This window comes from Battus philenor, unplaced genomic scaffold (assembly GCF_028537555.1).
Source record: "Battus philenor isolate CCGP_79_NKW_IND1 unplaced genomic scaffold, ilBatPhil1.0.hap1 SCAF_7, whole genome shotgun sequence".
NCBI classification, from domain to species: Eukaryota; Metazoa; Arthropoda; class Insecta; order Lepidoptera; family Papilionidae; genus Battus; species Battus philenor.
The window spans coordinates 9,691,623-9,709,411 of NW_027181737.1; the positions used below are offsets into that span (position 1 = coordinate 9,691,623).

The 17,789-nt window shown below is 31.1% G+C and overlaps 1 protein-coding gene across 1 annotated transcript in view; it reads left to right on the forward strand.

The window, feature by feature from the left end:
• LOC137930903 (protein FAM107B) overlaps positions 1 to 17,789 on the forward strand; it is a 39,751-nt gene that overhangs the window by 17,274 nt on the left and 4,688 nt on the right. Inside the window, exons 2-3 of the mRNA XM_068774254.1 lie at positions 11,162 to 11,372; positions 15,049 to 15,152. Of these exons, the coding sequence (XP_068630355.1) occupies positions 11,248 to 11,372; positions 15,049 to 15,152 (229 nt within the window). The 5' untranslated portion in view covers positions 11,162 to 11,247. The remainder of the gene's footprint in view (positions 1 to 11,161; positions 11,373 to 15,048; positions 15,153 to 17,789) is intronic.

Sequence of the window (17,789 nt, forward strand, 5' to 3'; positions counted from 1 at the left end):
CCTTTCTCCTCTAACCCTAGTTGCTTTAAAGCAGGCAATAATCTGTAACACAAAGAGACGCGCTAAACCTATTTTAATATATATCACTTTCAAGCTCTTATTTGCAATCATATGGTATCATTTGGACCGTTTCGGTTTTTAGTTGTATTGGGTTAAAATGCAATATATAATTAGGTGATTATAATTCGCAATAAATATTAAAATAATGTTAAACTATGGATCGACCGGAACCGATGTACGGCGCGTTAGGAAAGGGCGAATACATCACGCATTTATGCAAAAAGTTTCCAAGCTGAGCTAAAAACAATGAAATTGAAAAAAAGTTTCATTTGATTTAATAAATAAAGTAGAAAGTGAACAATAATTCACATTTGATTTGGTTAGTATGTATATCTGATTTATTTTAATAATATTGTGAGGTTATTTTTAAGTTTAGATTTTGTTTGATGCTATAATGAATATTAATGACATTGTTTCCAGGAGTTATTACTTTATTCATGTATTCAGTGTTCTTCGCGACGATGCGTTAAGTTTCAGCTCAATTTTTAATAATTACTGCTAAAATACTCCTTCATTTTTTGTTCGAATATATAGATGGCGTAGATACTATTTATTATGTTAGTTTTTATAATTTCAACTAACTTTATTATTTTCACCTATTCAACGAGAAACATGTTAAATATACGACAATTGTATTTATTTTGCTTTCTTTGTCGATTTAAGTTTTGTAATCTTTAATAATATTAAGTTTTCTCTGTATTTATAATTCGTTTATAGTATCTTGAAGAAACTATAAATTTATAACATAAAATGGCGGGGAAAGTATTACTCAAACATATGTACCATATAAACGGTCGAAAGTTCAATTAGTAACTTCACTTTAAACGATAGAGTTCTACGAGTTGTAATGAACTATTAAGCGTTTACTTGCGCATCTCCTTTGGTTGAAATAATTGACCTCTTCCAATGAGGCACACGGGAAAATGTTTCATTGTAGTCATGATTGTAGTCACTTAAGCCGTTCGTATAAGCCCGCATGAGGAAGTTGCTTATTGATTGAATGATGTATTCATAAGGGACGATTATCGCAGCCGTCATCACCTTGCTTCAAGTCGTGTTTTTAAATGTTTTTGAGTAGTAACTTATATTTTGTAGCTGAATCTGCTATAGGTAATTTATTATTGTTAATGCACATGTTTTTTGTAGCATCACAAAATCTGTATAACTTCTCTCATTTGTCTAGTTATTGGAGTTTTGTCCTATAACTCGAACTCTTTCGTAACAAACCGTAAAGCTTATGAATTCCAGTTGAAATGACGTAACGCTAAATGCATAGCACGGTAGTAGCTTTAAAAGTGATATGACCCCAATACAGAAATAGGGTAAACCCTTTTAAATGCTGTACAAAGTTAGTGTGCGTCTGAAATATCAGAACTCTTGTGGTGAAAGACTGGAAAACAGGAGATATTTATGTTGATAAAAACTTTGTTTATCATTATTTTTTAAGGTGGAGCGGTTTCATCTATGCAAACATGTTATTTTTATTATCGATTTAACAAATAACATAAATTATAATTTACCTTACCTTATGTTACCCTAATTAAATAACATAACCACAACGATTTGCGGTGATTGTGATACACTTCTGTGATTGCATTATATAAGATCAAAGTTATGTATAATTTTGGAATAATGTGAATAAATAATTAGTGAATGTGAATGAGAATGCTTTTTAATTCATACCAATAAAATATGTTAAATTTTGTTTCCTCGTTAATAAGTGTAAATCCAGTTTATTAACAAAATTTTGGTATTAATTAAAAACATTCTCATTTATCGTTCACAGTTTCACGGTTATCTAAATTTAATCAAAATTTAGAGAGGTGCGTTTTTATATAATTTTGTGAAATATTTGTACATGACAATTGTGATTATGTTTACGTCAATACACGATTCATGATTTTAAAACAATTGCTCATTGCGTTTAGTTGTCTATTGTATATATAATATGATACATTAATAAGAATCCTAGATATTCTTAAAAATGCTATGGAAATTACGCATTGGGCAATTTAATTATTGAGATCGTGGCATTGAAGATGAGTGTTCTTTTTTAATTTATTCAGAGGTTGAAAAATTGCTAGATGGCGTAAATGTTAATTTGAAATTAATTTGAGATTATTACTTAATACCAATAAATAAACTAATGTCATCCTTTGGAGTGGACAAGTATAATGAACTCTCTCTAGTGTTTCTAAAACTCTCGTAAGTAATGACAGTCCGTTTATTATTTCTTTGGGTAATGAATGATTGGTACATTTCGTAAACCTAATCAGTTACCTTAGTTAAAACAGTATTTTTTTCGTAACAAAGCCAAGGCAGTAATAGGCATCGTGTGCCCTGTGACCAAGAAAGATTTCCTTTTTTTTCAGTAGCATGAGTTCAGTTTACTTTGAAGAACATGCGATTCCTTTTTAACGTTAAAATTGATAGTCGCATTAAGCGTCCACGTAATGTAACGATGTGCTCCGGTCAATATAATTCTTTTTAAGTAGTCGAAGCCCAAAAACCCTAATTATTTCCGTGAAATTACTGCGTAAATGTGTTTGCCATCGTACGCGACACACTAGGTCATTAAATTCAGTATACATGTATAGGTAATACTACTGAGGTACTGTTTAATCGTAGACGCTAATTTTGTGCGCTACTAAATTTGTCCTAACTATTGGATACTATTATTATTGGATATGAAAAATGGCTACTAAAAGTTTCATTTATTAGTTTTTTTCAAAGACTTCTCTAAATTATGATACATTTTTATGATACATTTACTTCTTCATTAAAATAAGGCTATCTAAAAGTACAGATTTGAAATTATTATGGCGGTTAGTTAGTCATTTAGTAGTTGATAAAAAATGTGAAGTGGTCACATAGTTAAATCTTACAAGTGGTATGACGGTGTGCTACGTCAGCGGATACTTCTGACTTATAAATGAATCATATATAAAATTTTAGAGTTGTACTAAATCATAATCAGTACACAATACAATTTGATAATATTTATATCTTAGGTTCGTTAGCATGCAATCCATATTTGAGTCATGGTTATAAGATCTATTGATTTGCCAAAAATGTAAATTTTAGGAAATGTTCGAATTCCTTTTAAAAAATAATTAAAATGTGAACTTATAAATTCAATTAACATTTGTACTTGGATTAAAAATATAACAAGAACTATCAAAAAACCTTCTAAACCAGGATATCTCGTTTTTGTTTCAATGTCTGTTGTTTCGGTTTTCTTTATTAAACATGGCCGCTGTTGCTCATCAATGTAGCAGAGGCCCTGACCGACAAAATTTCGGAAAATCTTTCTGGCATTGTTTGCTCTGAGCTTCAGTGTTGTTCATTTTTGTTCCGTAGAATATTCAGAAAGTATTGTTTGTTTTACAAAGTAGTACTATCTGCAAAACAAGTGATTAAAATTATTAAGTTAACTAAAATAAATTTTAAAAGGTTTGGTCTTTTCTTAAAGAATAACAGGTTATGTAAAATTATTGTCTAGTTGTTAATATAGGACATAAAGCAATCTATACAGTGAGATTTGATATTACACAATTTAAATAGAAACATTTAAATAAAATCTTGAAGACGTGATAATTAATTAATTAACAAAAAAGACGGAATGAAGTTTAAGTGTTAACGAAGCTTTCAATCGAAGCGCAAATTGATGGCATAGTTATTTATTAAAGTTAGAGTTACAGTTAGTTACGTTGAAACATTTTGTTTTAAGGACAAACAACTAGTTTGTAAAAAATGTTTTCCCGGAATTACCATATGAAAATTTTGTTTGTAAAATCAAACAAAATACTCCTAAAGTGTTGTTAGCAAGTTTCGCAGAAAATTTAAAATTTAATATAAAATTACAAAATAATGAGTTTCGTGTATTTAAGTACACTATTATAGTCATTCTTCGCCCTTTTAAAAACACATGGCGAGAGTTCCCAACTTTTTATAAATGTAAAAAAGCTGCAACAGGACCAATTTTTCTGGATGAGTACTATGCTAAACATTTTTTTACACTATACAGAGTATTAATTCTTTTATACGTGGTAATTATACATTTAGGATGTGAAACAAGAACTAATCCCAGTTGGTTTTAATGAAATATATCTTTTTGTTAATATATTCATATTCGTATGCTTCGAATTAATAAAATTATTTGCAGATTGTATTTTCTGTGTTAAAATCCTCATATACAATTTTTCTATTCATTGTACATTTCTACTATGCTGCGCCTTCTGTCCACGGTAATGCTATTAAAAGGTTAACTGCTAATAATCTTGTTTAACGTCGTTTATGCGAATGCCATGGATAAATGCGATTATTTATTAAAGCGGAACGACTTACAACTCATTAAAACTTTTTTGTCACTGCTATCAAAACTTTACTTTTTTCAGACTTCGCATATTGATCTTTCTATAAATAAAATGATTATCCTGTGTATTTGTTACATAATTAATTTGAGTTGTGCATAATTATTAGCAATAGCAGAGCGCTGAAAACATTGGGTCTATGAAAACGTATTAGTCTTCTACACGACACGAGTGGAATAGCGGACCTTTTTTGTAATTAAGCAAAATTTATCAAATTGTTCCTAATTATATCCGATGATTATTTAATAAAATATATAATTTTATTTTTTAAATTAATTTCATTGGGTTCAATTTGTTCAAAAAAGTATTAGAGAAAACATAGATGCATAAATGATCACAGTAAAGAAGATAACAATTTCTCCTTGTACTTTTTTCTATATGACTTACGCAAGTGTTTAAAGCTGCTTAGCGATGTTACGTAGGGATTTCCCTAACATTTAATTATATTAACTTTGAACCTTACAGCAGCGTTATCTGATTAACGGGACTTAGCCTTCGAGCGCAGTGACGCAAATTGTTTCAGCGAACGAGCTACAAAATGACCTTGCCAGTGCGAAACAGGCAGATGGGATCTATAAATATACGTAGGTCAGAGGTCAGATTAACTTTTATCGATGTGCGATGTTGAGTATTACGTAACATCTTTAGATTAACTATGAAAATTCTAAATGTGTTTGAGGTGTATTTATATTTATCATTGCTTTGTTTAATTACCACTTAAAATCTTGAATTGAATAGTCTGCGGTAATTTACTTTACCTATGTACTTTTACTGTACCTATACTTTCTGCTTTCCCAAGGCGCTAAATTGTCTATACATGAGTTTTTATAATATTAATTTCTCTTTAATGCGATAGTTATTTAATCCTCAGCTATATAAGACCTGATTGATCTCGAACTTTCACAGCCATCATCATTACATTAATTCGAGAGTATATTAGTAGAAATATTATATTGTTTTACGCGTAGGCTTTTTACAAAATTTCTTCTTGCTTATTCTATCATGTACAGATATAATGATTTTCCCTCTACACACAAGCCGACCTTTAGAAACTTCATTAAGAACGTGCTAAGTTTGTTCAACATAAATATCGCATAAGGCCACTCCTTGAAACTGTATTTGTAATAAGATATGCTTACATTTATCAATAACGCAAGTTTAACATAAAAAAACAGTTAATTAACTATTATTTTAAATGTTCATTTATTACATCTCTACGTGTACGTGTTAGCTAATTTTCCATTTTTCCTTTATCTATCCACATTTGAATAAAGTTGTGCGGGAACGCCCTGCTACACACCTTTGTACATTTAATTTCTATTAAAAGTGTTTTATCCGTTTCTGTTATGATTGTGTAAATCGTCGGTCATTATGTTATTTTCCGGACAAGCAATCGTCTAGGGTTTGACCATAATATATATAATTTTACTCGTAATAAGCCAAATACCGACATTTTTGTATCACAACAATAAGTGTTAAACGCAGGTAACAATTTACCACTTCCTTTTCTTATACATTTTTTTGATACAATATATGCATTTATGTTTTTTTTTTCTATGACGGATTGTTCCTATTGCCCATTTGTTGTTTACGATTTTCGCGGGTTTAAAGGTCGCGGATAGTGCGTCCCCAGAATCTTGTTTAGTAGTAAAGCTCGAGGTCACTCACAGAAACTTCGGCCCATGCCGTAGATACAGTTCTTAGATTGGTTGGACAATGGCTATATGGCGTGATCGGATGCAAGGGCCTCTGAGAAAGAATTCCAGCTGAGGATAAACTCTTAAACATAAGGCAAACGGAAAGCGTTTAGCATTCTTATCCGGCGTCCAAGAGGGCTGAACTTTGAATTGGCCGGTTAGTATTGCTTGGCAAATATTACGTTATGTTTTGTTGTTTAAATTTATGATGAACCGATTCACCATTACTAAAGTATATAAAGTAGATCTTCATCAGTAACAAACTATAGTACAGATACCTTTCATTAAAAAATAGATAGCGTCGCGCGTTAGCTTGACGGATGATCAAGTAGTAAATTTATTGCGATGTATCATTGTCACTGCGACGACCTTTGTTTGATATCGTATAGACTACATCGAGTGAAGGTACAATGACATCGTATAAGTATTTTAGCAAATGTTATGCACTGATAATGTATCTACCGACTATACGTACTATCTCATTTTTATTTGAAAATTAATTGACTTATAAGAAATGCAAAATAATTTAACACAGGTAAGCTTCTTTATATAAGTATACGTATATTGTTTGGTGTTGAAATGTTATATTTATCAAAATCATAAAACTTGTTTCTTTAATTTACTCCCAGTTTAGGATATCTTTGCAGAATGTAAAAAAGTTATGATTACAAAATATAATTTTTAGATCAATTTAGATGACATTGTAGTAAATTGAAACGAAATTAGTTTTTAACAATATGTATATTATTTTATATACTATGTATATAATGACCTTTTCCTGAACTGATTTGACTCATTTGTATCACCACATGAGCACTGTATTTTACAACCTGTAGAATAATAAAGATGAGTCACTCAATAGGTTTCAAGTAGTAAAGCGTCGTCAAAAATAGATTCATGTAAGACTCCTGCCAAGTCATCGTGAATGGAATAAAATACCAGGTGTTTATTAATATAACGTAACTTCGCGTGCTATTCACCAGTAAAATTTATTGAAATTAATGTCACTAGAACTAGAACATTTATTGCAAAGTTTTTGTCAAAAAAATTGACTATTATATTATTTTGTGATCATGAAATCATATGGCCCGAAGAAAAATTATATCGGGATTATTTAAGATATCGATAACTTTAGATTAGATTAAGAAAATAAATAGTATTTTGTTTTAACGGGAGATTTAGTGGCCTTTTGCAGAGTATCGCAATAGTTTAGTTGTAGTTCTACCTAAAGTATTGTACCCTGCGTTAGGAAATCGCAGTGAGGTGGGAGCCGACAAAAAGACTACGAGCGCCATCGCCACAAACGCTAACAGACTGACAAAACGGAGCGGCCAATACACCCTTCCCCCCGTCTCGTTGTACTCATACCTAGGACGCGGTATAGCGGTATCGGTAGCACTAATTATAATATAATTCGCAGCGTAGGTCATTTAAAAGTGCGCCCTCTGTATGTATTTGCATCATATATAAACAGTTGCTGTAAAAGGTGTATTGTAAAAGGTAGAGCAAGTATGGTTATGGTTGCAAATAATTTCATCTACTTTCGGGGATTTCGGCCATACCATATAAATAATAATAAAAAAGAAGGTCATCTGTCCACGCGGTAGACAAACAACCTTGTTAAGGTTGTGGGAAAATGCTGGTTGCAGAACACTTTCTATGAGGCCTATGGGAAATAAAATCTAGAGGAGAAGTGTAGCAGTGGACATCCCACAGCTGAAATGATGATTATGAACCAACGAGTTAAGTTCTATATTTTCTGGCGTTATCTGTGTCTAAATACAGAATAGGATACGTTATTTTCCTCACGACGTCTTTGTTCAGGCATGAGAGTAATTATGATGTTTTAGTAAATATAAAAAAGTTTGCATCTGTTGAAAATATATTTCGCAATCTACAAGCGTGAGTGGGTCCACTAGGCACCAATTGTTTCTTTAGTATGTATCAGATATTCTTTTATTAATATAAAACAATAAATACTATAATTTTTGTGTTAAATTTTTTTCACAATATTATTTGCACATTTCATAAAATGAGTTATGGTAATACCGTAACCTAACTTAGCGGCGATTGTGATATAATGACCTGATTACGAAACGAGACTGAATCTTTTCGTTATTCCTCTTCGAACTATTACAAAATTTTTAAAATTTGTATATGATGTAAATATTTACGCCCGGCTAGAGGTATTATGAAAAAAGAAAGAAATTATATGTTTTTATTGTTGATACCAGCGACATCTTTGTTTCCTAATGTAAAGTTAAAACGTTTTAAAACTTTTACTTTTTATTGCTCTTAAAAGTTTCCGTAGATTAAGTGCACTATGTCGAAAATTTTTGCCCGTATTATTGTGCTCGGTCAACTGTCTAATACTTCCTTACATCTAATAATCTTTTCCATTGATTAATCTTAAACATTAGGATATGTACCTACGTAACCTTTTGGTCCTAAAAGATTTGTTAGCAGTGGTAATGTTATATTATTCACGCATTATGTTGCTTTTCGAAAATTAAATTCGGGACCTACGATTTTAAGTCGCAGATCTTGACTACTAAGTACTAGGATTAGCAGTAGTAGTGCTATCTTCAAAAGAATTGCATATGAATTTGTATATAAGAATATGTAAGACAGGTTCTATGAAAATCCCTTTACGTTCCACATAGATCCTTAAACTTAACATAGACTTTCTATAGGCTTTAGCTAATGTGTAGTAGAATAGCAATATTTATGTTAAATTTTCGAAAAATACATACGTATGGTCTTCTATAAACATAATGAAGACGAAAAATTACGCTTGCTAGCTATTCATACACTTTTATTAAAACCTATTTATTGCGTACCTACTAAATTATACATTTTTTCTTACTTGATTTTAATTATATACAATTTTTTTACATATTTTGTACAATAGTTCTTCAGTAATTTTATTTTATTTAAAAAAAGAATTGAGACGTTATAGAAATGCATTTGTCAAAACGGTAAAACTTTTCCGTTTAGTTCGCAACTTTGTCGAGCCTGGCAGTGGATATTAATTTAAAAAAAATTCATAACTCCTCACTTCCCGTTTGTCTAAAGTGCCGGAACGAGGTCGCTGCGATAACGAGCAGGATTTTTTATTGACTGAAATGTAATAGTTCCACGGATTTCATTTCAGACAAAAAGTCACTGATGCGTACTTTTCAAATTATATTTACCTTACATGCTTTGTGCTTAAGTGTTGTATTATTTTAATAGTGTTAATATCTTTGTCAATGTATATCTTAAACATATTGTTTATAAGCAACAATATTTCTTAATTATAGTTTAGACAAGCATTTATTATTGCATAGCTGCAATTACGCTGTGGAAAATTTTGATGTAACCATTAAGAAAACAAAACGTTATGCCTTTTAGACAACCGAATCAATTATGCTCAAGAATTATTCACCTTGAGAGAGCAAAGATTTGCATGGAAAACGAATATTATGGATCTGATAGTAGTCTGCATCTTAATCAACTATGTTTCCTAATATGATTAAGTTCAGAAATGTGATTTTTTAAGTGACATAATTTTTTGCTGGATTTATTTATTAAATCAGAATACATGTCTACTAAATGTTAAATACGTATTAATTCTTTTGTCTAATATATATTTAAGAAAACCACAATCTCTGTATTATAGGCTAATAAGAAGAATAATATGAATAATTTAGGCATTTGTATTCGTAACAGCGAGGCCAATAACAAAAGTACAATGATAATTTTTTGTGTCTTAAAGCTACATGAAAATTTGTATTATTACGACGAAGCTGATAGTTAGCAGAAAAATTGATTTATTATTTATGTTTGCGTAACATAATCTAAGTATGAAATGATTGACTAGTCGGCAGCATATTACGGAGAGTTTTGTCTGGTCTTAATCTTAGCTGGTAGAGGATGGACTAAAGTACTTGTGTTACATGTCTTATCATTGTTACTTTAAACGGACATCAGCTTTACATTGTAATTATAGCGGAACAGGAGATCGTTTTATATGAACAACGGCCTACATTGTTTAACAGCAATCATTTATCTATGAAACATACCCGTGCAATCGTAAAGCTTATCATTATTTCGAAACATATCAGCATATATTAACAAACACTCAAATGTATATCATGGCACTTTTTATTATTAATTGTATTACGAAATTAAATTGTTATTTAGATCATCAAAAGAACCTGGATGCAGCCCGCTCCGATTTGGTCCTTTTGAATTTTTTGGGAGAGGGCTACGTTCGGCGGTAAACGAGTTACGGCTGATACGATGATGATATCACGACTTTAAAATTTTTTGTTAGAAAAATTTGAAAGTGGGTCTTAAAATATGGAAAAAATTGTTTGTTATTAAACGTCGATTTTATGTTATATTTCAAACCTTTTATATCATTAATACAGGCAATAAATTTGTAAAAAATCTGCCTTTCTAGATAAATTAATCAGTGTCAATGAATGAAATATTGAATATGAAAGCTGTTATTGAATTTGGTGTTACGTTTCTAAAACAATGACATATTTTATGTTTACTTTAGGTATAAAACACAGACACGTATTAGACAACTCGTTTGGAACCTTCCCGGTTTTGGTTATAAAAATTCGAAACTGCGCCACATGGTTGTATCTGCATGTGCACATATATATTTTCTCTGAATCTCCTTTACATATCTAATGTCCTTTATATATCTAATAACATAAATGCTTATGTAATTAAAATTAGTGAGTTAATCTTTGTCATTATATTCTTTTTTCTTGTAAGAATGAGTTTTTTCCTTTCCTTCTAATTAATATTATTAGAAGAAGAAAAAACTACGAGAACATACATAAGCTTTTGCTGCTCTAGACACGTCTTTTTGCATAGCCGTCATAAGAAAAAGGGAACGTAACACGTTAAAACAAGTCCTAGGAAAAAATCTGTTATTGAATGCTGGTCACGTAACTCGCCTGTGAAGGACCGGCTTAAAAAATTCCTATGTAATTATTTTTGCATGTAATTAATGTTTTTTTTTTATTGCAGTGACAAGTAGCGACGCGTTGGGCGCGACCAGTGGCGTGGGGCCAGTACCCACGCTGGTGTCGGAGTTAGTCCCAGGCGAAGTGGAGATGGTGCAGGAAGGAGACGGGGGCGTGGGCGAGGGCCTTATCGCGCCTCGACGGCTGCCCAACCCCTGTCTAGAAAGCCCACAGCGTATGGACTTGCACCGAGAGCTACTGTTTAATCAGAGGATGTAAGTGATAACGTTTAACATTCACTGGACTCTTGTTCATTTAGATTAAATACAGCTTTTGTTATAACTGTCGAACAAAGTTTTTACTATTATTATAATTAATTAGTACGGTGTAACAGGGTTATTGATACGAGATTCGATGACCCGATTATAATGTGGTTACCATTAAAACGTGCGGTTCTTGACTTTAAATTTACGTAAAATATTAATTTAGTTGGTTGGTAAATTATTAATATTTCACGCCTTACAACTATTTAATAGTAAAAAAAAATTGCACTGTATTAAAGGTAATTTCTGTTTTTATTGATTTTGTTGTCTATATAAATGTATAAACATACATTTTTCTTGTAATAAAAACTAAACGATTTTTTACATAGAGATTTTTATTATAAAACGTAAAAAGGACCACTATGTCATAAAGCCTAGGGTGTTTAATTCCAAATAAATTTCAGCCAATCAAGTCCTTAACATCTTTGGTCTTTTGTTTTAATAAAAACCAAAAATATGAAATTCAACTTTTAATTATCCCTTATAAATTCTTAAATAAATATATAAGTCTCATTTTTGCAGATAATTTCAGGCGCGTGCGAATTCAGAGTTGTTAATACAACTGATTTCATTAGGCTGAAGATCACATGTCATTCAGTCATTATTTATTTTTCTGTAATTACAAAGCGTCACATATAGATTATCAAATTATTCCTTTTCAAAGATAATGGGATTATGACCGAATTCCAACATATTTTAAAGTCAGATTAGCTGTCTTTTTTTAATACTGTATCATTTGAAATCTGTTGAATGACAACGTTATTGTCAACAAGGTTGTTATTTACTTTTGTTACATGGCAATACTTCTTTTATATATTTTGTTTCTAGTTTACTTCTATACAGACAGACTTTGATACTATTTGACGTTTCTTAATAACCGTGTACTTTATATGACATAGAAAGAAATAAATTGTACAAGTAGTGTTTAAAATGTAAGATCTTTGATTTCAACGTCCTAGTTCTTCTTGAAAAAAATTAATTTCATACTGCTTCGTATCTTTACGACGAGATGAAGCTTCTTTATTGAAAATATTGGCTGGTTTTTCAATGATCTTTCTGTTTATAATAAGACTGTTGTGTTTCGTTAACAAGAAATGGGCTTTCTTAGATGAGATTATTTCTTGGCAGACGGCAAGCCGAAAACAAAGAATAAATATCAAGAAGTTATTTTAAGGGAATTTTTCAAGATATAATAGACGATGTACAATATTTCATGGGCCATATACATAATATGGATATTTCTTTTGAATTATAAATATGTTGGCCATTTGTCAAGAATGTTTCGATTCGTAGAAAAAGTATGTTTTTTGCTAAGCCGTCATTTGGTCGGGATATCTAAAGGCACAGGTGCACCGCATCCTGTTAAGACTCCTGTGAACGCGTCGTAATTATTTAACATCTGCCGTCTTTTTATTCGCTGGTTCATTCTATTTGAGAGTTACACAAACTTGTCGATAATATATTTCATAAGGTAAACACGTATGCAACTATTTATTATAGACTTTTTCGTTATATCAATATTTCTATCCTTTCTTACTTTGAAGGTATATATCATCAGTTTTGGCTTTATTGTGATCAATTGTAATAGGATTCTGAATTCTTCGAAGCAAATTATTTTTTGAATCAATAATGTTCTATCGTTAACTGGTTTCTTTTAAATAACGTCTGAATAGTTCAAAATAACCTTGGGTGTAAATGTAAAATTGCTTTGCACAGTTGACCTGTTGATTCCGTTTATTTCCTCCTCATTTGCTCCAGTCAGCGGCGCCTCGTTCCAGTGATTTCCGCAGCCGCCTGTTACCAGCGACGGAAGGAAACAATTCCCTGCCATGCTTCAACAGTATTACGCGTTTTTGATTTAACGACGTAGATTTATAATTAAATAAACGCGAAAACTCTACTGCAGTTAAGATATATAACTATTAAAGGACCCGCGGATAAAATTTAAATAATTAAAAATATATTATCTACTACAAAGAGTCGAGGTACTCCGTTAAATTATTTATACATTGCGTGCAGTCATTCCGTGTAGCATCTCGGTGAGTTACACAATTCATCTTACAGAGTCCATAAAAAAATACTAAAAGATTTTGTATTCTAAAAAAAAAGGAGCCATTGAATTGAATATCGTCGTTTCCTAATGATGTAAAAAGTGGTAGGATTATTCCAGAACAGCGCCAAATTCAGGATAAACCCATGCAATTGCAACCGGGTTTTTTTTATTATGTTTTAAGTTGAAGGTTTATTTTCTCTTTAAGATAAAAATATTGTAATTGAAAAGGAATAGTAGTGAATGGCTCGTATTTAAGAAATTGTCTTTTATGGCCAATAGCCAAATAGAATTATAAGCAAAAGTCAGCAAAAACGAGGTCGAAGTAGTTACGGCTTCCATATTAGTTCTTGTTAGCTTCGGAGAATTCGCTGATTGCTTCCTAGATTTAGTGCAAGATATGCCGACAGATGGCGGCCTGAATCCAAAAAGTAAATAGAGTTACATTTCAGTTACTGGATCGATAAGTGCTGAGATGATAGGGAAGCGAGCAATTAAGCTTAAATCGAATCATGCTTAAGCAGAGTAATATCTTCGTGATTTTGCGCTGACACTATCTCGTTTAAAGTTTTAATCGGAAGCATATTTAAATGCAATATCTAGTTATTTATTTGTTTTGGTAAAGATGTAAATTTACTTCTTTATTTATTTACTGATCATCCATTAGCGACCATCAGTCTCACACATGTTGCAAGTCAACGAAACAATATTATTAGAGTTCTGACGTCAATGGGACATACATCCTAGTGCACATATGGTTGTGAAGTCCAAAGAAACAATATTGTAGGCAGTATTTAATTATAAATCAATAAAAAAAAATATTTACTGCCAAAAAATAAATTACAAAAACGTACAATAAAAATTATCAAAACATTAGTAGAGGTAAATTAATTCTGTAAACAAGATTTACATACATTTTAACGGGAATTTATGCCATTATCATTTGAAATAAAACATTACCTTATATGGTAGCAAAAATCGAATGCGATAAGATTGCATGCGTCTACTACGTCGTAATATTAATCAGAATAGATAGCTATTCGTTTCGTAACTAAACAGCCGGTTCTGATGACTTCAATATTTATTTCACTATGAATACAAATGCTGTTTAAGTAATATTTAATTTATAGGTTCTGTTCGCTGAAAGTAAGTTGTAGTCAAGCCATGTATGTTTATATTGTCACAATTAATAATTATTTTATTTACAAAACCGTCGTCAGTACATTACTATTGATTCTAATAAAACATTTTTTATAATTACTCTGAGATAAAATTTTGTTACTTTTTGTTACATTTTAATAATGATGCCTGTAATTATGTTAATACAGAACTCACTAAGCCGTCTCATGTTGTAATAAAAACAAGCTAATAATTTTATTAAATAACTACTTATATTATAAACTAGACTTTTCATATGTAAGTTAACGTATTTATAAGAACGTGTCTGAAACCTGATCTGGCCACTAAAATTACCTTTAAACATTCTTAACATGTACTGTATTGCAATATTAATATTGTTATTGATGGAAATGATTATCGTTAATGAAGTGTCTGATATTTTTTTTCTCTTAATTGCAGAGGTAAAAACGTTCTCAACCAAAAAAGTGAACTACAAAAGGCCTTGTCGAAACACAAAGAAAAGCAGCTAATGAATCAAGTAAAAGAGCACAGAGAAACACCAGGTAAATGCGCCATCGATTTAATTACTCATAATCATTTTGTTTAGGACGTTACAATCGGGTTGAACCGTAAATGTTTAGCCTATTGGGGCTAACAGCGACCATTCGACGCCAAAACAAAAACAATTATTTTTACACTGCGTAAATTATTTTTAATACAAATCGCTTTCTTCATAAATCTTACGAAACTGTTCTTTTAAACCTAATTAGATATTTTTGACTAGTTGCATTATGCAATGTAGATATATAATATTTGTAAGGTGACGCAATTTTAACCTTTGCAAAAAAATTGTTATGCAGCACATTACATGTATGATTTATGTCGAAATATTTTTATAAAGTTAAAAATCTTATACGGAAATTGTTACATTAATTTTAATCACTCAATAAATAAAAGCCATTGTAGATGATATTGGAAGATTGACATAAATACATAAGTTGCACACATGTTTATGTTCAATAATATATTACGTCATAACCTGAGTTTAATGGAGATAAACTTGTAGGTTGCGGTACACTTTACAGTCATAGTTGGCTTTATAGTTACTTATTTAGACGATACATGCGAAATCATAAATAACACAGATGTAAATGAGACGTGTTTTTAATTACACATCAAGGCTGAAAATAATGGCTCTGCGTAGTTATTCGTGCTGAGTAAACGTATAAGCTACTTCCATAACGAGAGATGGATTCATACAACACAATGCTTGCAGTACATTGATAGAATGGCCGACTTCGACACGCGTCCGGTGAAGTTGATTTTGTAAACATTTTCTGTTCAACTATTATGCAACAGGAAAATATCAATTTAATGAATATAATTTTTGTGTTACACTTATTTTTAATAACTATAAATGCGAAAAAATGGCTATTCATTTAAAAGTTGTCTTTTAAATTGATAAATATTTTTAGGTTGTAACAATTCAGAAATCGAAATCAACTTGTTTCACTGTCATATCACTTTATTTTTGACTTCCACTGCATTGACATTAGTTTTGAAATGAGATATATTGAAATGTTTAAAAAATCGTGTCAGTGAAAATGCGGTAGTAAATAGTAGTAAAATTTTTAAATCTAGGGTCAATACTGATATTAAATGAAAATAAAATTATTAGCATTTCGATCAAAGTTCAATATAGATTAATTTCGTTTAGTTTACCCCTTACACGGTTATATGTTATTATCAGAAGTAATCCTAATAAATAAGTAATCTTAATTAATTAAAATAACAATCGATAATATTATATTTATAATAAAATTCCTCGGCAAGGTCGTTGCGAATGCTTCTTCACTATAAAGTTATTTTTTTCCAGTCGTCGATTCTATTTTGTACAGTCGTCGTCAGGCATTCGCAACATATTTCGCGTAAGTCGCGCAGATGTTTTGTTTTCGTTGCATATTCGGGCGAACACTTTATCCGGTCCTCGCGTCGCAGGTGCACGTACGTGGTCCCACGGCCGACGACCTCATCAAAACGACTACGTTATTGTTTTAGCTCGGACTCGTCAAGGCGCTTTTTTCTTTGGCTTTGAAATATTTTGTAAGCTATTGACTGGGTGTTGTGTGCCTTATACGTTATTTCACGATAAGCACCTTTATTCAATTATTTTAAAGCACTATTTTTTTATTTCACTCGTCAGTCGCGATATATATATTATTAAAAACATATTTCTTTAATTATTTTCCCGTTCGTTACAAATAAGCTGTCAAATGAATCAACGTCAAGCCTTAATCGGGTGATAAATGGTATGTACGGGTTATTCGCAGAAAACGATTAAAAACGCAAAATTATATATTTTTTAAACTATTGTCACGAAAATAATTAAATGTAGTATACATACATGCCTGTTGAATGCACCCTGTGTTATGCTTTCTATAACTCTATAACTACCAGCTTGATATAATTTAATTCTTATTAACTTTGAGGTTACCATAAGTAACAGAAACGATAAATGGCTGACTAAGTGGCCTGATGTTGAAAGATATAATTTTTTGTTAAACCATGTATTGTAAATTATTATCATTCGTAATTTTAACGGACTGTGTTTAATAAAAATACTTAAAATACATTATTTTTTTACGTTACCTTTAAAGTTTGAACTTCATCCTAGTTTTATCTTTGATTAACGAATTTGGGCCATTAAATGGTATTGGTTTACAGAAACTCAAAAAAAACTTTTTCTCCGTCTAATACATGGTATTTTCATTGACTTTTCTATTTATAACCTGGTGTGTCCGCATGTCATTGACAGAGGTTGTGATGAAAGTGAAAATGCTTGCTCGCTTCCCGTTTATCCGAACGACTGATCGTGGGAGAAACGTCTAAATGGCACATAGATAGAAACGCCCTAGTACAATCGCACGGGTGTTTAATTATTTTTGCCGCTCCTCAGGAAGTTTTTACAGTTCCCGCAGCTCACTTCTATTTAAGATAACATAATAAGCTAGTTAACTGAGTTCAATTTTAGATCTCCGGGGAAACGTTAACAAACTTTGTACTTTGTTGTTGTAAGAGTTAAACCGTAAATGTTTGTGGTCGTTTTGTACGTAAGTTATAGTTATATATTCGTTAAAATGTTAAGTATACAATACTTCCTACTAAAATTACCAAAAAAAAAACCTCCTTAACGTTATACT